At 31.2% G+C, this 22851-nt stretch overlaps 1 protein-coding gene and 1 long non-coding RNA gene across 2 annotated transcripts in view; one reads left to right on the forward strand and one right to left on the reverse strand.

Annotated features, from left to right (window-relative positions):
* The window catches only part of LOC113518347 (FK506-binding protein 2), a 58893-nt gene that overhangs the window by 31871 nt on the left and 4171 nt on the right, over nt 1-22851 (forward strand). The window contains exon 2 of the mRNA XM_026903225.3: nt 21920-22008. Within this exon, the coding sequence (XP_026759026.1) occupies nt 21920-22008 (89 nt within the window). The remainder of the gene's footprint in view (nt 1-21919; nt 22009-22851) is intronic.
* Nucleotides 9242-14490, reverse strand: LOC128200803 (uncharacterized). The gene is made up of 3 exons (XR_008252886.1): nt 14357-14490; nt 10261-10343; nt 9242-9574 (listed from the first exon to the last, which is right to left on the reverse strand). It is a non-coding gene; the product is annotated as an uncharacterized LOC128200803 (long non-coding RNA).

The following is a 22851-nucleotide window of genomic DNA, read 5'->3' on the forward strand; positions in this document are numbered from 1 at the left end:
TATAGAGCTTTATGTTTCACAAGTGCACCGTGCATCTTCAGAAGTCTTTGTAAAGTCTATAATAATGTTAGAGGCTGTAGGGGACAACTGAACGCGGAAAGGTTCTAACGCATTCGCTGAGGAGGGCAATATCGAGGGAAACTTTTTGCTAAAAAGAAAACCTTATTGTATTTGGTAAGATGGGCGCCGACCTCCCGCTGTGCTTGTAGCCGCCAAGAAAGTATCTGGCGAGGGCTGTCAACAAAATGCAATCATGTTCCATTTTATTAACACTTAAGCTTTATTGAAATAAATCAGCAGATTTTTTGAAAGAAAGAAATTTATGAAGCAGGACTTAAAAGGTTGAAAGCCTTTTTTAAATCTTATTCTACGTAATTAATTAGGTTTCAAATGAAGTTATTTGTCCTGACGCTGCGGTGAGATCCATTTATTTTTCTTTTGCTCGAATTTGACTATTCCGATTACGGAAACTATTATTTCAGAGTATTTCTGTTTTATGTATTAATGCGGATAAAGCAACCCTACACGATACATGCCCCCCGGCCTTGTACATGACAGAAATGTATCTAGTTATAGATAATTTCTTAAGTTATTACGCAGGAATATAACAATAATAGCGAAAGCTAGGTTATACAAAGAAACCAGATAATGATGGATATAGTTGCAGTAATATACAATCGTATGTCGAGACGAGCTGTTATGTAAAACATGATTAGGAAATAAGTGGTGAATGATTATCTTACATTATATGTATTGCTCAAACGTGTATTAAATCGTAAAAAATCAAATAGAAAATATAATTTTCTTTTTTATTATAAGAATGTTCTATCTCTCCGTCTTAAATGTTAATGTTATCAAACTTTGTCAGCTTAAGACAATTCTTATATTCATTAACAATGTAAGTTATTATCTTAATGCTGGAATAGATTGCTCTGTTTGTTATGAGTAATTTTGAATCACATTTGACATTAATTGCTATTGCAATGCGCAATTGATTTCTAACAGAATAATACCGTTTCGTTGTTTTAATGCAGATTGTCTTATGTACTATGAATGTGTATAATGAATTATATATAATTAATATATACCTATAATGTCCGTAGACAGGCAATAATTTTAATTTAATTTTTAATTTAATTCCTCTATTTAGTAGATTCCTTAAATACTTAAAAATATTTTATATATAATATATTTATATAAAGAAATTGATAAATTATCCACTAAATACTATTTATTAGTATTTCATACTTTTTTACTCTTCACGCTGAATACTTTTTGTGTTTTGTGTAGCATCTCTTTAAACTTGGAATATTGGAATATTCAAAAAATAGTTTTGAGAAAGCAGTTTTTATTCCAATATACATTGAATACATATATGTAACACGTTTAAAGTCTGTTCTAACGATTTAAGTATTCTAATCTTTCAACAAAAAAAAAAAAAGAAAAAAAAAATATCTTAACTTTTAATAGAACCTTCACAATTTCGTCGTGTGTGTGTGTGTGTGTACTTCCGCCGTCTGTTTGTATACCACAGTATCATCAATTATGCAGATTAATTTTCTTGTCTACGAAGCTTTAAAAGAAAATGTACTCCAATAATTAAAAATTCTAATGAAAAATGTTTCTTCGAATATTCCGATTTAATTGAATAAAATGTATTTTACTTCTCAACAAATATTATATATTTTATTTATGAACAAACCTACCGAATAAAGAGGCTATTCGCATTAAAATCGAGACAACCGAATAGAAAAATGATTTTGATTTTCTATAGGCTAGTAATTTCACAGAAAGTTGTCGGAAACGAGAGAGGCTGTTTTCGGTGGAACTTATTGTCTTTAGGTTGACATTTCAGAAATTACCAATTTTATCTTGGTGCCTTTTATTCACATGTAGTTTAAAATTGATATAAAAATAAGTTGACGCCGCAAAAGTTATAAAACTCGTCTGCTCTTTTCATACGTGGTTGTAAATTTATACAAAAGCTAGTGCACGTGACAATTATAAACATGCCTGTTTTCTAAATAAAAAACCCCAAGGTTTTGACGGTTTATGGTTACCTTTAAACCATATGTCAGATGTTATTGATCCAAGTGACAAGTACGAGTATTATAACTAGTTTTTACAGGGGGAAAGGGATTGTTACTATTGGAGATCTAACAACCCTATAGTTAGCAATATACCCTATCAGGTCGACCTCTACGCGGTTCCCCCTGGAAACCGTCTTAATTAATTCTTTATGAATTTGTCACTTTGGGCCAAATGACCTGTTTCAACCTCATCTATCATTCCTCACTGGTGCCCCGCCAATGTATACTAATAGCGCAAGCAGGGTTACCATTTCATTATCACCCATTAAAAAAAAAAGAAAAAGAACTAGTTTTTACAATTGACGCGGACAACCGCGTCATCGTATGTTGCGTTGATTGACAAGATAAAATGTAGTCTACTACCTCTTTTCATCTCAAATAGTACATGTAAAAAATTTCTAACTAGCCGTTATCTACTATTTCATCTACGTGGAATTACTAAAGAATCGAATCGATCGATCCCTTTGAAATTGCTATATAAATATTGTTAAACTGAGCGGAGAACTTGCGTTTCGAGGGTTCCTTATAGCACGTAACATTATTAAAATCTTTTAAATTCTCATATTCTACAGACGTATGACGTTTTTCTTATTAATTTTATGTTTAGTTTGGACAAGAAACTCGACCATTGCTTTCCTAAAGAATGAATGACACCCAGAAACAGATCAGTTTTGCATTAATACTACCTATTTGGAATTCCTTTTTAAGACGAAAGTTCATTTAGTTAGATATCGTCGCAGGTAAAATTCCATTTGAAAATTGTAATTTGCGAACGAAGCTCGGTCGCCGAGATAATATCTAAACGTATAAATAATTGTCTCACCAGTAATTCCAATGAGAGAATGGAATTTCTGAATAAATAACAATTATGGAAGCTTGTAAACAACAGATAGCAAATGTCTGGAGAGAAACATAATTAAGCGTAAATTACCCATGTATTTGTTTTTTAAGTTGATTACACCTTCGAGGAAAAAAAAATTATTATCGATTATTATATTTATACTAATACAATAAAATTCATTGAATGAATAAATCAGAGATACTTATTTGTTAGTTGATTTGTGCTCACTACTCTCTGTATATCAGAGGCATTAGAGAAAATCCTTTAACATTTGATAGCTTATTTCTTGATTAAGGTTATAAGCTATTTAACATAACGATACGACGTTATATCGCATACGAGTAAATATAATAATAAATACTATTTGAAATTGTTATAACGCTATCTAGGCCAAACATACTTAATACTAACTTTTTTCGTGAATACATACATATTATAAGATAGAAAACATGCATACCAATACTTATAAATATAAAAGTTTTTGTACGGGAATCGAATACGCTTAATCGAAAGACGCGTCTTAAACCATTTTACGCTACCCTAACAAAATCAACTACGACAATACTTCTTTATGGACAATTTTAAATCATCATTTACTATTCTACTATCTAATTCAAAAGCTATTTTGAGCCAAGAATGGGCAATGGTTATTGCTCATCAAACAAAAATAGAATTTTACATGAAAGGTTACAAGAGTACAAGATTTTATGTGAAAACACAGTACATACTACCAAATAGATTAAATTCATAAAAGTTAAAGTATAAATATACAAATGAGGCAGACGCATTAAAGCTTAAACAGACCGGTCCCTATAGATATGTCCCGTTAACGAGTATGACGGATGAGCCAGTCAACACTCACGAAATATGGTTCTTGGTGGGATAACAACTGTCCAACTCATCACGCCGCCATCTGTCCGTATGGATATTTTAACATCTTATTTATAAATAGTAAACTTACTTAGTTTACTTTCGTATTTCTTATGGTAAGTATTTCTCGATAAAATTAACAAGTAATACAATTACAATTTCACTTATTAAATATCCTAAATATTTTTTATCATTAAAATTTATATGTATTTATTTGTGTATGTATATGTATATAATATATGTTATAAAAGTACGTTAAATTTATTATGCCTATATAAGTTTTCATTTTACAGATATGTCGCCTACCTATTTCTCCGTTTGATACATAATATTAAATATTGTTATTGTGCGTAAAATTTTAAAAAGATAAATAATATAAAAATAATATTATCACACGTCCTCAGCAATGAAATTTGTTTTACAATTCAATTACGCGCTGACAATTCACAAAACGTTACAAGTGGGGACGTTCCGACAAAATGTTCCCCGATTCCGCTATGTCTCATAACGTAGCAAAAACAAGGTGTGTTTCTAGCTATAAATATTAAATTTGGCGTATTCTGTGAGTTCGTCGGCTACCACATGTGGTTTCTGCACTAACCGCGGTGTTAAAAATTCAGCGGGACGTTATCGCTGCGCCCGTCTTTGTCGTAGATCCGATCACACTTTCTTTTAATTTCAAGTATGTATATGCACTGAGTTTTATTTTCACTAACGATATCTTATCATTCTTTTACATTTTAATTGTATTATAAAAATATAAATGGATACAGGTTTTTTTTACACGAATTTAAATAATAACTATTGTAATCTCGTGTGAGGGATGACAGATGAGGAAGTAATCAGGTCAGTCGATCCATGATGTCGAAATCACAAGGCAATAATCACGATAATTCTCAAAGACACCGTATGGAGGTCGATCTAGCACATGCCTACTTTACTAGCAATGGGGCTCATTAGTTTCCTTTAGTAAAAATGGCTTTTGCCCTAATATTGTTAGAGGATGGTGCATGTAACTTCTGTTGTTAAATTGGCAATTATTCTGTTGATTATTTGTCAATCATACTGTTTATGTATTTTTGTCAACTAACATAATAGAAGCAATCATTTTGAAGTATTGTATGGGTTGAATACCTGCACTGTATCAAATTACAACAATTCTCCTTTATACAGAGGGTCCCATGACCGACATTTGGAGTTCAAAAGTTTGTTATTACGAATGGATTGTCTATGTCAGATACCTACGATATTAATTTTTCAAATTGTGTCTTACGAGGTACACAGAGAGCCTCATTTAATTAACTTTTATTCCTAACTGATCTCATCTTCGTACATACATGTCGGTTATGAAAAGTCTTGACTTCTCCCTCAGATAGCACGTAGTTTGTCTGTTTATGATAGGTCAATGTCGGATTTCCTAGTCGGTTCAGTTTTTCCTTCATTCCAATTTCACCTTGTTAACAAAGTTAATATTCTAATTCTATCCAATTGTATTTGCATGAGAGAAAAAGCAAATAGTTTTTTCTATTCTATTTTGACGATAGTTGATAGCCGAGTGGTCCCAGCATAGAATAGGCCACCCCTTCTTTTCCCGTGGGTGTTGTAAGAGGTGACTAAGGAAGGATGAGGGATGGACAGTAGCGTCCCTCTTAAAACATCACTAAAATCTAAGTACGGTTACCAATCCGCCTGCCAAGCGTGGCAACTACTGGCAAGACCGCCAAAAGGGGAGGTTTAAGGTTCAGCAGTAGACAGTTAAAGGCTAATATGATGATGTTGAACGATAGTTAAATTATTTATTGTAAACCAAAATATGTGCCAAACAGAAAATATTTCCTATCGAGCCTCTCACTTGGGGGTTTTGCCACTAGTTGCCACACTTGGCAGGTGGGTTCGCAACCGTAGTTAGCCTTTAATGATGTTTTAAGGGAGATGCTGCTGCTCATCTTTCGTCTATTATAATTGTCAGATACTTCATAATTGTTAAATAGAGTTGAGTATCGTTACGTATAAATGACTAGTTTTAATTCGCGGTTTAAATTATGTTGATTAACCGGGTTAAAGTAGCGCAGGTCTCTTTCAAATACTATGTCTATCAAATTTCATGACCACTTAAGTTTTATTAAAGTTAACCTGTTGTGGCATCAAGACATATCAAATGAGCAGATTAGCTCTCACGTTTACAGAAAATCGCGTTATGCGTTACTGTCAAAGATACCAAGTGAACGAAACAAATGAAAAAAAAATAAAATCCCAAAAATATCGACAGTAAAATGACTTAGTGACAGTATCTGCCATATTAAATAATATATTATGATACTTGTTTTTGCCCGCAACTTTTTACGCGTGGTTTTTGGAAGTAAGTAAACATTTTTAAATTGCGAATAAAACAGTACTTTTAAGTAAAACTACAAGTAAAATCGTATCCAATTTGATGTTGTAGTTTTTGTGTCATACCGAAACGAACATAATACAAGCAAATCGTAAAAAACAATAAAATATTATTTTGGCTTCTATCGCTTTCTTCCCACATTATTATTATTTTCGTTTTTTTTTTATATTATTCCCCTTCATATCAGTTTTAATTACATATCTCCTATGTACAAATATCATCTTATTACAATTTTATAATAATAACACGATAGAAATAGAAGGCACTAAAACACAGTATGGACACTCCGTGGCACCCGCTGCGATCTGACCTCACCCCCTCTCAAATACACATCAGCACCCTAATTCTATTTTCTCGCGCTAATCGTAACTACACACACACACACACACACACGCACACGCGCACGTTGTCACATGTACAGACGTTAATTAATTCTGTAATCGTGACAAGCATGAACTATCGCGATTTTGTATAAAGCATTCGGGCAAACAAACAGCCAGTAAACTAACAGTCTATACCAACTTACATTACTAACAATATACCCTATCAGGTCGTCTTCCACGCGGTTCCCTCTAGAAACCATCGTAGTTAAATATTGTTGAATTCGTTACAATGGGCCAACTAATCTGATTCTTCTTCACCTATCATTCCTCATTGGTACCTCGTCAGTGTAAATCTAAATAACGCAGACATAATCTCTATTTTATTTTGATACATTAAAAGACCAATAAAATATTATATATAATATTTTATGGTATATTTTATATTATATTCTCTGTGGATACTCTGTTTCATATAGATGTCATAAGAATGAGTATGAAAAATTCGAAATAATCTCATACATCAAACCGTGATGCCAATCTTCCTCAATATAAGAGCATTCAGCGTAAATAAGGCTTTATAGTTGGTGAAATTTAAGTGATACTTGTATGTCTGACACATGAAATTTGAATAGTTTGTTTTGCAGTTTCATAACCGCCTCAAGACTTTAAATTGTTTATAATGTATAAGAAATTTTGCACCATCGTTTACTTATAAACTTTCCATATCGTTTATTAAGTGATTGACGGAGGACTTTCTACTGTGTATTACATATCGAAAGTTACTCAAAAGCAAATGCTTCGCCTTGGAGTGTTCGACTGATGAATCGGTGTTTTACTTGACATTTAACCGTACTGTATTAGTACTGTAAGCTCTAAATTTCTATGATATTTTTGACCGATATTTTTTATTAGAACATTAATTAGAGTAAAATATTTCACTATTAGAACACTTTCTTAAAACAATACTAATAATTTCGTTTTCTTTTATTTATTATTTAAAAATATATACATAATTATAAAGTATCCTATTACATACTTCAATGGGGTTTTAACAATATTCTACATAGCTGTTCAACAATATATTATAAACGTTTTATCTAATTTTTCTAAAACGAAAACAAATAGAAAAGCTAAATATTTTCAATTTTTGATTAAACATTTTATATTATGTTATTAATCTCGTTACGGAAGGATATCAAAAAAGTAATTTGCTCAACTTTAAACTGAACATCTTAGTCCTGCGCTACAAAAAGAACGCCCGTCTTATGGATATATGCATAAAATATTTATTCTAGAAAAAGCTCGGCTTTACCACGATCCTGGTTTAGCAAGCCACCGCAGAAGCCGCATCGTCTCGCCCTCGCATGCGTCACGGCATACTGATTGATATTTATTGGAGGTTCGTAAATACGCCGTGTTATTAGGATGCGACATCTATTTAATAACATACCGATACTGTCGAAACAAAATCCGGGGTGTAACATGACATGCGTGAGATTACGCGTAGGGCTTTTTTTAAATGATAAAAATAGAATGCTAACTCCGTCTGCGTTATGTGTACACGTTGGTGACCTACGTAAGTGATAAAGTGAGAATAAAGTCAATTCAATTAGACCATCGAGACGAATTCTACAACAATTAACCACTAGCGTTGAAGTCGACCTGATAGGGGTATATTGCAAGCAATGAGACTGTTATTCATCACTACTAACTATCCTCCGAGTACGCCGTCTGTACCATATTTTTTTTTGTAATGTTGTCAATAAACAGTAAATATATAAATACTTGTTATTTTAAGTGAATAAGATCCATAACTTAGTAAGAAATCCTTATATAAATCCACTTCAACCCAAAGCGTTTTATTACACTATACTTTGTAGCATATTCAAGCAGTGGACATCAGTATAGCTTGTTACTATACCTACCTACATTTATATCTAAAAAAAGAGTTATTATCGTGATTGATCAATATTATAAAAAAAAAAATACTCAATACGTGTTTTTTGTTTTATTTTTATATAAATGAGGTAGCAAACAAACTAGTCAGCAAACAATACGGCTCACCGGCCCACCTGATGGTAAACGGTTGAGAGACATGTATGAGAAATCTTTAAAATTTGTAATGGACTATATATTAAATATAGGATTTAAATAATTTACGCGACTGAACTGAGCTTTGTTACTTTAAAATTTTTGTCAATTTCCTGTGACCTATATAATGGTAGAATGTAAAGCAAAATGTAAATGTTGTATTTTAACTATTGCATACTAGGCGAGCTCGTAACTTTGTCTGCATGACCGGAATAAAAAGTAGCATTATTATGTCTTTACCAAGGTGGTTGCTTCATCCACTAAGGTGTTGAAAACTAACAAATAAATTCTTTACTTAATAAATATAACATTTGAACAATGATAATATGCTTGTCTCTTGCCACGCTAAATTCTAATGACGGCAAAATGTGGTCATGTCAAAGTAATGCGTTCACCTCAATTTAGAAACGGCAAATAACTCTGATTACCGCATCAGGAATTGTAGTTGTGAGCATATTTATTTTTATATGTAATTAATTTCGAACCATTCATATTTCTGAAATTATTTAAAAGAGACAGGTTTACATCGAAAACTCATAGTCGCTAAATAGCAAACAAAGATTTTCCAACGGTTACCGCTAAGAACAAACTTTATATTTTGATGTGACGAAGTCTGTCTGATATTTTATTAAATACCTTGGCGGTTGTCCGGAGGGCGGGGCGTGGGGGAAGGGGTGTGAAAAATTCAGCGGTGCCCGCCGTATCGACAGTCGTACAACAAAACATGGTATAGTGCTTTATTTTCAAAATTTTTATACAAATACATTTGACATACTAACTACTTTTCACATTGGTAAACACACAAAATTTCTAAACATTGTACTTTCTGATTTTATTTTTCTGAAATATTCCGCAAATACTTTTTTGCAGACCTATAAAGAAACAAAATTAATTCAAATAACTACACGAAGCTATTCGTTTATTTCTATAAACATTGATAACTTCTTCGACAGCATTTTCTTCATCCCTGAAAATAAAAAAAATAAAAAATTCTCTAAATCTTTACTGTATATGTACCTACGTTAAAGCTTAAGTTGGGAATGGAAATATGAAGTGAAAACTGGAAACAATGAGAAATTTGTAGCTACAAATCACATAAGTCTGTTAGGAAACGGCTTAGCAACTTCATCTTTAATTACCTAAATTGTTTCGGCTCAGTATCGAATTCAAGTTTTACTAAGGATTTTGCTCGAAGTAATGTACTATCTAATGCAATATTAAGGTAGTCGATGTTTAATTTATTCATCAGAGAAAGCGGAGCTCTTACGTCGTTAAACGCAGTTAACAATGGCTGGCACGTAAGTGTCATGATAACTATTTAAGGACTGATTTGGTAATTTGAATTGGAAGCTGATATGGGAAAGTTTGGGAAAGTCGTTCGCCTGCAAACATCTTCAAATTATAATTGTCTCTTACTAACAATTCGAGATATTTCGCAACGAAGTTCTTTACAATCATTCCTATTTAATATAAACTACTCATTCTTACAAGTTTATACCTTTAAATTTACAAAGCTATTAAAATTAATATGTTAATATACAAAAATCCCGTGTACACATTCACGCTAATATATACATATATGTATAGTTTTTGTGACCTTATCAATTAGTGAGTGAAACAATAGTATATATACATGTGTAATTTATCACTTACCGTGTTTTGTTCAATGTTAACGGAGATGGCAGAAAGTGTCACGCGGTTGGCCGCGTGAAAGAGTACAGTTGAGACGTTGCAGTCTAGAAATAATTGAATTATTTACAAACGTTATGCTTTCAAGCAATAGTTGTCATTCTTTTATATTTTATTAATAAGTTTTTTAACTGCAACAAACACAGCAACTTTCACTGTATATATGTTGGTCTTATAACTGCCCAGTTGGATGATAACAACGACGTCATTCACTTTGCCATGTCCATTGAAATATCTTGCATACCTACCAAAACCAGTTCTTTCCGGTCCTGCCACTTTCCCCTGAGCTAGTGCGGATACGATTCGCGGTAATAACGGGACTCCAAAGCTTATACGATAACTGATGTCGTCTATATTGCAACAAGTATATATTGGTTTGTTACTTGGCAGTAAAAAGTTACATATGTTTTATACCTACTACTTGCCAAGTTCCATAAGACTTAGAGTATTTCTCTAAAAATGTTTGAAATAATTTTTTTTTTTTTAGATAGACGCATCACAGAACAAAATAATCCTTATTTAGGGGCATTTCATTGCATTGGCAGTCCATGAAGAATAATTATTTAAAAATGGACTTTTTTCTCCGTAAAACTTATTTATAAATAAATAAAAACTTTTTCATATATTTTATCATTATTTATTTTCAACGTTTTCGCTCGAAACCTATTAAATTATTCTACGACTGTCCATGCAATTTTAATCAAAATAGAATTCAGACCATGACAAAAATTATACATAAGTAGGTATGTGTATTTTATATTTAACTTTTAATTCATTATTCTTTTGACTATGCCCTTATTATTATTATATTATGAATGCGAAAGTTTTGAACGACGGATGAATGTTAGTTACTCTTTTACGCAAAAACTACTGAATAGATTTGAAATTTGGTACATGGGCAGGTTATATCCTAATTTAGCATAATACTTCATATACAGATCTATACAAGTTAAGCCGCGGTATACAGCTAATTTTAAATATAATTAGACTAGTTGTTCCAGTGACTTCGTCGATATGTACCTGACTAGGTAATATAATAATAAAACTTAAAAAAAAAATTATAAAATAATAAACAACGTAAATATTAAAAAAATGACAAATTATTATGATTATTTCATATTCATATTCAAATAGCAGGTACCACGTGATGCATACGATTCCATGGTATACGAGGATTTTTTTTTATCAACCTATATTTCCCCTGTCTATCGCCCATTTAATTCCCTGGATATTAAAGGCGACTATGCCCTTAGCCGCCTTTTATAACGTTATGTATGTGTTTATCCTCAAAGGGCTAGTAAAATTTAATCATATTAATACTACCATATTACTATTTATCATAATATCTATCGTTATTAGCACGTGCCATCAATGTAACCTTATTCAAAGATATTTCTGTTCACCTTCCGAGTACCTTGTATATTTCGTTGCTACAAACAGCCGCTCGTCTCGGTTTATATCTGAATAGGTCTTTTATGTTTAAGCGAACAGTCTTAACTAGAAACTGTCCACAAAAGATAAAGATACTCTACCTCTTTAAGTATGACATTATATCTCCAGACGTATATCTCTCGATGTATTCTAATATTGTATTGATACAAGATTTTACCGGCGACACCGCCTGACCGGGATATGTTTATTGACCGGACTAAATATTATCCTTCTCGGGCCCATATAGTACGTGTATAGTATACCAAATTTCATGACGATTGGTTGAGCTGTTAAGGCGCCAAGGGGTAATAAACAAACAAACTCACTTTCACATTTATAATATTAGTACGACTAAGTAGGGGGGAAAGGGATTGTTAGTAATGGAGACTGAGAATCCCATTGCTAGCAATATACCCAACCAGGTCGACCTCCTCGCGGTTCCCCCTGTAAACTATCATGGTTGATTCCTGATGAATTCTTTATGATGGGCTAACTGGCCTGTTTTCATTCTCATCTGTCGTCACCCTTCACTGGTGCTCCGCCAGCATATCCCGTTAGCGTAGGCGGAGTTACCATACCATTTTCACCCATCAAAAAAAAAGTACGACTAAATTTGTATACTTTATCTTGACCATAATATTGTTGTATAATAGATACTCGTAATGGCTACTTCTCATAATTGAATATATACAATACTGAGTGCTGACTATATCAAGTTTTAATTTTTTTTGCCCAAGTTGTAAAAAGAAGAGTAATATTTTTCATATGTACGCCCGGATGTGTTAGTTGGTCAAACAAATTTATGGATTTAAATAAATATCGTAGGCATATCATAAAAATTATAAATCGTTTATTTTAGATATCGCTACATTCGTCTTTATTGTTACAAAATTAAATTAACAAACGGTAAATTAATTAAATTAACGGTATCGAGCCCTTTGCGTTTGGCCAGTGATGTAATTTATTTTTTATAGTAATAGTAGACTGGAATATCTATTTGTCTTTCGGAAAGAGATCTGTGCTCTGTATTGGGTTGTTATTGTTACGATTATAGGTATCTATTTAATGGGTGGTAATGGTATGGTAACCCCGCCTGCGCTATCGATACACGCTGGTACCCCAGTGAAAGGTGATAGGTAAGGATGAAAGTAGGTGAATTGGCCCATCGTGATGAATTCATCAGGAATTAACTATGATTTTCAGGAGAGACCACGTCGAGGTCGACCTTATATAGTATATGCTGATAGAGTATATGAAATGCTAGTGATGTGATCGTTAAACCTCATTACTAACATTCCCTTTTCTCTGGCAAAATGGCAAAACTAAGTATAAAATTTCAAAAATTATTTGGGTTTTTGCCATTGTTTTTAAATATATTAATTGTTATTTTTACTAAGATTAGTAATTATAGAATTTTTCTTCCATTTGCGAATAAACAGTAAATTAATATAAGTATATGTATAATTCAAGAAAAGTTTATAAAAAAAAACTTAAATAAGTTAAATTTAAAGTTTAATTCTAATTAATGAAACAACCAAAAATTTTATATAAAATTCTAGGTTTCGAATTGTAAGTATTTTAAATGTAATCCTTAGTAGAAACACGACCACAAAACATCTTATTGCTGTTTTTACAAAGCTAAACGATTCAATAGTGCAATTAACCATTTGCAAAAATTCTACATACATATAAGAAAACGAACAAATTGTTGACTTTCACAATCCGAGATAAATTGCTAGGTACAAACTTGAGAAATAGCAGTCGTGAGAAGACACATTGTTCAATGGCTGTGAGACGAGCAAAGTATTATATTTATATTAGCTGTATCTCTAGACTTTGCCTATGTGAATCAGATTATAAAAAATTCTATGTATTAAGTTAGAATATAACCTACCCGTGTACCAAATTTCATTCAAATCTGTTCAGTAGTTTTTGCGTGAAATAGTAACAAACAGACATCCATCTATCGTTTCAAACTTTCGCATAGGATTATTATCTGTGACTATGGTATGGTAAAGCTTCATTCATATCTAAATGCTTGAAGAACTTTACCAACTTTAACATTTATAATGTTAGTGGAATTCTCAAAAGTTTCAAATTATTTAATGCGTTTTTACGTGTAGCTGGAACATTCATCTGTGTAATAACTGAATGGATTTAAATGAACTTCTAGATATACAAAAAGCCATATTGTAGATTAATACGTAAAATAGAATATATATAGTCACGCGTACGTGGGTTAACCGTGATTATAACAAACTATAGGATAATTAGCTTGCTCTATGGTATCTAAAGTTCATCGAAATCGGTCTGTTTATTTTTGTACGATGTCCGAAGAAAGTTAGAAACAGAATGAATGAATGGAAACTTTTTATTGTTCTCTTCAAAGAATGATACAGATTATAAAGATTAACAATGTTTGCGTACACAAACATAATGAATAATTAATTACATAAATTTAATTACATAAAAACAAGATAAAGAGGCAACAATGGGCGGCCTTATCTAGACTAACACGAAAAACAATTTAAAAAAATGCGATTGAGATTTCATTTTTTTATTTTTTTTTATTATTGTATGCATAAATGTTAGATGAAAAGGAAAGTTAAAGAATATTTACAGGTCTCACCTATAAGGACTGATGGTAATGGAGACTTTTCCTAATGTAATGTCATATTTGTTCTATTCTAAGTGTCTGTTATTTCTTTTTGGTGATAAATGCATTTTAATTTTTATTTTATTTAGCTGTGAATCTTGTGATCGTCCTTAAAACCTAATTGAATAAATTAAATTTAATATGGTATAATGTTATCACATAATATTCAAGCATAATATGGTTAAACTTAATGGTGATTTTATTTATAATCTTAATATCTAGAATGTTTGGAACTGGTTCTTTCTACTTTTTTTTTTTTGTAGCAGCTTGACACACATGGGATATTAGACACAGTTTTCACTTTTATATAGATATTACCAGTATAGATTACTTATATATAAACAGGTATTTTGGACAAGATAAACGACTACTAATCGATTTGAGATATAATCTAATTATATAATCGTACTAAATCAATCAAAATTGTTTAATTTTTTTAATGTAAATTACAGCTCTTATAGATAGTTAAGATTTTTATATTAAATATATATAATATCTTAATAATAATAATAATCTCGTGTCAGGATATTCATTTAAGTTAATCACCGAAACCACTCGACTAATTTTAAGAACATTTTTTATATATGTATTGTTTAATCCAAGTTCAGAGATAGGACAGTTTTAAGCTAATAAGAAAAAAGGGCCTGGTAGATGCCAATTGATGGTACAACAAATTTTACTGGATTAATTAAAAGATAATATATTAAATTTTACAACGATTGTTTGAGCCGTTAAACCGTCAAGATGTTACAAACACACTTTCATATTTACAATATAAGTAAGGATTTATATTATTAAATCAAATAATTTATTTTACATATTATATAGTATTACGTGTGGTTTAAATAAATCGCTTAATTATATTTCAAATGTCGTATTCGATTATGTAACATTAGGATACGTAATACAAGTACGCGTGAACTTTATGTCGAAGTGAAAGTGGGTGCTTCTCGATGCGACCTGTGTGTAGATACGGCAGACGAGTTAACGTTTCCTGCCTGGTAATTACGTGCTCACTATAATCTAGAGAATACGCGAGAGTGAGAATTTTTATTCATCTAAGTATTTAATTGGCCCCTTGTCTAAAATGACAAGTAAACAAAATTCAAACATCGATTAAATTGTACAGCCTTTGTTAAAATGTCAAATTAACTATTAATTATACGAACAGTATGATGTTTGGTAAAGGGATCGTCTAGTTCAGTGGTCCTTAACCTTTTAGTGACGAGGGACAAAATTTCTGTCTTGCCATGGACCACTATTGTTTGCACTTCCAAACAGTTCACACAACAGTATATTTTTTTATTGATTAATATTTATTGCATATATTCTCCAAGGTTTTGGAGGTTTATATATAGGAAATGTAAATAATTGTAAAAGTGGAAAATACATAGATTTTTCAAAAAATACAGCTAGCGCCATATGTCGTTGTGCCGATTCAGTGATATCTTCTTCGAATGGTTTTGTGGCCCACTTCGGGAGCTTCCAGGGACCATTAACAGTCTACGGACCACCGACTATATATATATAAATTTAAATTCAAAATATCTTTACTAGTTCGGAATGATTTCGAGATGAAAAGAACTGACAAGAAACTCAGCTCTTATTCTTTTATTATATATATTAGAAAATATTAGAAACTTTATTTTCCTGCCATTATGTAACTATCTATGTCACTCTTTGTCAGTAGATGTTTCTAAACTACGTCTTGGCTATAGTTAATGTTGTAATATTATAACGCCTTCGCAGAGTTTTCCTATGCGCCGCTATTATGTCTAATAATTCCAATAAAAATGATAAAAAAACACACTTCTTTCAGGTTTTCTTAATATTTATTTCACTCTAAGGAGTGTCGACCAGGGTAATATCAAGCCAATTAGATTAATTGTTCAAGATAGCCGATTGCTTGCATTATATAGGTATATGAATAGATAACCGGGCGGCCTTTGTCTTGATACTGTTACTGTGTATTTTAATTATAAAGTCTACTTGAACAATAAATTCGTATTCATAACTACAAACAGTCAGCTCTCAACTAGATGTATCTGTGTTGCTTAATTTACAAAGCATTTGCTTAAGCCAGTAAAGCAATACTAGCATAGAATAAATAATAGTACAAGTAATGGTAGTATTAATGTCAAACTTTTTAAACTATTGTTGGTACTTACGTACTTACATAGTTTGTAGTAGCCTTAATTTTGAATATTACTTATATCGCTATGGAGCCCCGCAGATTCTATAACTATTTGGAAAATACTTTAGAAATTTGATAAAGTTATACCTATTATATAATATTCATACTTTATTTTACATTTTACGTATCAAGTTTTAATTTTAGAATTATTTTTGTTTTTTTATTTTCTTCATCTTAGAATTCTTTAACAAAAATAGACTGCATTTCTTCTTATAATTGCAACAACAAACCTGTTTGCTGGCACTTGAAAAGGAAATGACGCGTGAATAAATTAAAAAAAAAAAGATCTCAAAGGATATTTTATGTCTATAAGAATTAAAATCACAGTCTAAGACGAGAGTTCTTTATAGTGTGCTAGTACCTTAGATTATGATTATAGCTAGTACCTTTATTTATCTTTGTCTACACTAATATTTCTTTTTTTTTTTTTTTTGTGAAGCTACTCACACATCTTTACCAATTATAATTCGATTTTTATAATTAATTTTATAGTTCATTCACGTATTTGTACTACATTCATTTTATTACGATTGAAATCACTATTTATGACGTAACAAAATTTAAAAATATTACTAGAAATTCGAAATGTGAGACAAAATAGACCTTGTTGTCTCTAAATTGAGCATAAACCGACTTTCTCGTTATTATCCTGCCTGCCAGTATATTACTTTTAAACGAACTTAGCCAAGATGAAATTAAAACAACGTTGCTTCGGAAAAAAATATAATATCTCTCTGTTTGTTGCGTTACAAGTCGGTTTCAAACTAAAATTATGGAGCTATAAACTGTACAATATGCAACATCCTTGATGTTTCACTTCACTTCACTCCATAATTTAAATCTATTATAATAAAATTAGATAAGTAGTTTAAATGAATATAGAATGAACAGTGATAATCCGGTTAGCAGTGTCAGTTAGTGTTCTTTAATATATTGAAAGAATTATTGCAAATGTAGATTATAATATTGCACAAAAGATGATGATTGGAACGCAATGCGAGCAGTAAATTAAGGATCTAATAAATACAAAGACAAGACGATGATTGATGTTTAACTTTGACTTCGTTAGTTTGTTTTCTAGTTTAAGTTTCACGATTTCTTTATGTATTTCAATATAATCGTGCATGACAAAATTATTATAGAACCAACACTTCAATAAATCACAACAATTGTAGTAAGTATTATGAAAATCTGTTGAGAACTGCCCAAGATATCGTGTAACTATGTTAAAAAGGATCTAAATATAACTAGTGAATTGAGGACCGCCTCCTTTCGAATCCACTTAATAATGAAATAAACTGTTTTAATTTCAATTTGTAAGCTCAGTTTACATAGAGCTAATAAATTTAGGAGATCGTAATGAAAAAGCCAGTTTATACAGTACTAATATTGTATATTAATATAGGCAAAAGTCTGTTTTCTCCTACATTTCGTATTTCCAGATGTCGGATAAGTCGAGGCCATGTTGAGGCATAAAAATGGGTAACGCAGCAGAAAATTTTGCATGAAATAATTAAAATTTATACTTTTAGATGCTTTTCTTTCGTCGGTACGTTCTCTAAAAATATTTAGATTGATATTAAGCACGACAGAAGAAGAAAAAGCAGATTTTTATAGGTTTCTATAAAGTAAAAAATATTCACACTGTTCGTGTTGGGGCTATATAATATTATTTTAAATATTTTTAATTTTTATAAATACACCTGAAGATGAAGTCTCAAAATTGGTCAAGTGTACGAATAGTAAAAGCGTTTTAATAAAAACAGCTGAACAATGTAATGTACAAGTATTTTAAATAATATTATATAGTCAATGAAATTATTCGATTTCTATATTAATGAAACTAAAGTAATAAATTTTTTAGTAAATTCCCTTTTAAGCGACTTTAGAAGGAAGTCAAGTCTTAAGTCGCTTATTTTCGAAAAGCAAAGCGATTCGCTCGAAAAAAAAATCTACTATAATTCGCTCAGAGCGAATTATATTTATTAGAATTTTTTTTTTACTCTACTCTCTGGTTTAGTCAATATAAAAGCTTTAGGCTCAATAGATATCTAATGTAATATTATATATGTATATATGTTATGCAGATATTATGAGTATTATATGTAAGTTATCTGTAGTATATTACTTTTCTACACTCCTCGCAAAAATTAAGGGAACATAAAAATTTTTGAAATTTTTGGGTAATTTTCAACAGGCTGTATTTCAGTGAAAAATAATCGTACAGGAAATTTAAAAAAAGGGTTTTGAAGCTTGAAAACTCTTGTTTTCAGATTTTTTGGTGAAAAAATTTTTTGAGCTCCGGTTTCCATGCAATTCTTAGACAAAGCTGAAAATAATTTTTTTCAAAATTTTCTAGGTTTCGTTTTTCACTCTATGGGCATGGAAAAATTTTTTCGAGCTACTCCATTATATAGGTCTCTTAGCGTGTTTATTCAGCTTCAAAAATCGCTTTGAATGGCTCAATTACGACCATTTGTCTCCGAGATATCGAACTTTGAATGCAAAAGCATCCTTTTCCATTCAACTGCTAATATCTCTGGAACTACTGGTCGCAAGCAAGTGGGCGCCGAGTTTCTTTATCTGCATAAAATTTCCAATTAAGCACAGTCAAGAGTTAGTGAAGAAAAAATTTTTTTCCACCTCTAACATTGAATTGAAAAAAGTGGAAAAAAGTGACTTTTTCTCCTTTTTTGGTTACTTGGCTGTATCTTCGCTAATATGGGCGGGAAAGCTAAGGTTTGAGGAAAATTTTACAGTCTATTGTTCCTTAAAGAACCCCCTAAATCCCTGGAGCGATCGGTTCAACGGTTTTTCCCGGACCAATTGATTGAAATTTTGGAAAAAATAAGGGAACAAGGTTTTTGTCCCTTAAACTCACCCTAATCCATTCAAAAATCAATAATTTCATTTGTTTTTCACTTTTTACTCAATTTTTTGTTTTTTAAAAATTCATTATCAAAAAAAAAATCAAAAAAAATCAAGAAAATTTTATGCAGATAAAGAAACTCGGCGCCCGCTTGCTGTGCGACCAGTAGTTCCAGAGATATTAGCAGTTGAATGGAAAAGGATGCTTTTGCATTCAAAGTTCGATATCTCGGAGACAAATGGTCGTAATTGAGCCATCCAAAGCGATTTTTGAAGCTGAATAAACGCGCTAAGAGACCTATACAATGGAGTAGCTCGAAAAAATTTTTCCATGCCCATAGAGTGAAAAACGAAACCTAGAAAATTTTGAAAAAAATTATTTTCAGCTTTGTTTAAGAATTGCATGGAAACCGGGGCTCAAAAATTTTTTTCACCAAAAAATCTGAAAACTAGAGTTTTCAAGCTTCAAAACCCTTTTTTTAAATTTCCTGTACGATTATTTTTCACTGAAATACAGCCTGTTGAAAATCACCCAAAAATTTCAAAAATTTTTATGTTCCCTTAATTTTTGCGAGGAGTGTATATTAATATTGTTTTTCTATTTATTTGCTCATTACGTTGCACCGTCAGTTATATTTTCTGTTATTTCTGTCTACGGTCGACTGGTAGGTAACACTATATGGTGTTAAGTCCGCCATTTACACTATCTAGGTGTATTGAAATTTTATATGTAAATAAATATCTAATCTAGATTAAAGAAGAATGTACACTGAAATATACTAAGTACTAGATAGTTTTAATTGAAGAAAAAAAAATATGCAAATAAAGCTTACTCAAAACTAATTACAAACTGCACTGACCAAAGTTAGATTCTTAGAAAAAAAGGAATATTGCTCGCTTAGTTTAAATTCTCTTTAATAAGGAATCATACGTAGTAATGAAGTACCAAGTATATTTAACTCTAGAAAGATAGTCAGGCGATACGTTTATATGCTGCAGTAAATTTCCTAGAGAATATCATAACCGGTAAATGGTTCCACCAAACTGTATGGGGAACAAAGGCCTATGTAATAGTGTTGTTTCCACGCCGATTTATCTGATGCCCCGGACGCAATATATGGACAGCGGCTGAGCCCGATCGTTAAATATAATTATTATACCTATATCTAGACGACATTGTTTCCGGATCTAAGTCTCAATGTGTTCATTTATTTTTAACAATAATTTGTGTATGTACTACGAATATTTATTGATTACACACATTAAACATCCTACATCGTAGTATCAAATATTAGGAATAATTTTTATGTGAATCCTACACTCTGATGTAACCGACGCTTATAAACATGAACGGCACCATAGATATTACAGAATACTCTGTATATGCCTATAGTACTTCTCATGAGTTGCCTTTCCAAAATGTGAAAGTTTATGTTTAAATACAGCTGAACGGTTTGAATGTAATTTACATAGATTTTGTGTTGCCTAATTCAGACGAGTAAATACACAGTACGTAGCTAATTATCTATACATATCAATCTATTTATAATATTTTAATTTAATATAGGTTTTGTATTATGATGTTTATATTAATTTGAATTAACATTAACCCTGTTTCTGCTATCAAAGAAGCTAAAGCACATATTAATTAAACAACACAAATTTTTATCATAACATTTTTTTTTTATTTGAATATTTATTTTAATTTGAAAAAATGCTTGTTGAAATCAGTGGCATGCAATACTGTCCTCGTTAACAGTCGTTTATCTAATTAGATTGTTTAGAGCGGCATTAAATCTCTGACAGTTTGAGCTGCCACTAACCACTTTCAACTAAACGCAATGATCCCACGTGATGAATTGATATTGAAACTCGAACATGATCTTTAGTTTGGCAGATTATGTCTTAACAATAGTACTTTATCTTCTACAATCATAACTCTAAATTATCCTTTCATTTAAAATTTATTATAGGTAATGACTAGTATAATATTTGTTAGTCAAAAATTGCTGATTATGCACCTAAATACAGCGGAATGGTTATAGAACGTGTTAGAACAAGCTTATCTCTAAAAGAGATCTCTTCCAGCCTATCTAATGCATTGAGATAGGAAATGATTAGCGGGTAATCTATAGGTTGTTTCAATAGAATTTAATAAGAATGTAAACAAATGAATAATTGACCCAACCAATAGACAGTCTGCTAATGCACAATATTTGTCATTTATTTATTTATATGCTTTTTTACATTCACTTTAAATATAGATATTAAATCATGTATATATTAAACAAATAAAAACAGATCAATTGATTAAATGTTTCGATTTGCTGCTAATCTTATTTACAAAGTTTTTCTGGGATAATTTCAGTAAAATTTGGTTATTTTTTAACATTAAATTCTATTGAAACAGCTTGCAGTTCTTATACGAAACATGTATATAAATTATTTATCATTTTGTCATTTAATTGTTTCAGTTATGATCGCGATCAGCCCTTCACCTTCCAGATTGGTGTTGGTCAAGTCATTAAAGGCTGGGACCAGGGTCTTCTGGACATGTGCGTAGGTAAGTGAATACAGCATTACTATGTCTTGTTTATCAATGTATCTAATTTATTTTATAGGGGAAATGGAATGGTAGCCTCGCCTGTGCTAACGGTATACACTGACGAAGTATCAGTGAGTGATGGTAGGTGAGCATGAAAGCAGGTCAGTTAGCACATCGTGAGGAATTCTAGAATTAACCATGATTGTTTTCAGGGAAGTCGCGTGAGGAGTGAACTAATAGGGTATATTGGTAGGAATGGGGTTTTTAAACCACGTTACTAACAGTCCCTTTCCCCTCAATGTATCTAGTTAGACGCGACAAAAAGATACTAAAAGTAACTACTTTTCTTGTTGACTTAGTAAGTATTTTAGTTGCGGGTAATCGTAACCGATACCAGAAGCGTTGCTATTATTTTCTTTTTTACACTTTATTGCATTAGTTATAAAAAAATAAAAAATAAATAATAAAAACTTATTCGTAGAATCTTTGTTTGTCTGTTTAGTCGGATATCACGCTGAAACAACACATCAAATTGGACACATTTATTCATTTTATTATTACAATCGATAGAAGTACGAACAAAGATGAAACAAGGTTTTTATCGATAACGTTAACGTACAAGATATGAAGTCATTTCAAATACCCATAACAACAACTTTTCATGTTACTGTATAATTTTGCAATAAAGATATTGCTATTCATTCATTAGGTAAAGTAATAAATGACAAAGTACCTCTGTAGGTCTATGCTCAATTCATAATAAAAAAAATTGGCATAGATTCTTTTAGAAAAAAAAATTAAATAATATTGTCTACCAGCTGATCGGATAGATTTTGTCCAATCTGAATTCCAATATTTCTT

This window comes from Galleria mellonella, unplaced genomic scaffold (assembly GCF_026898425.1).
Source record: "Galleria mellonella isolate WM207_F2 unplaced genomic scaffold, CSIRO_AGI_GalMel_v1 utg28, whole genome shotgun sequence".
In the NCBI taxonomy this organism is placed as follows: Eukaryota; Metazoa; Arthropoda; class Insecta; order Lepidoptera; family Pyralidae; genus Galleria; species Galleria mellonella.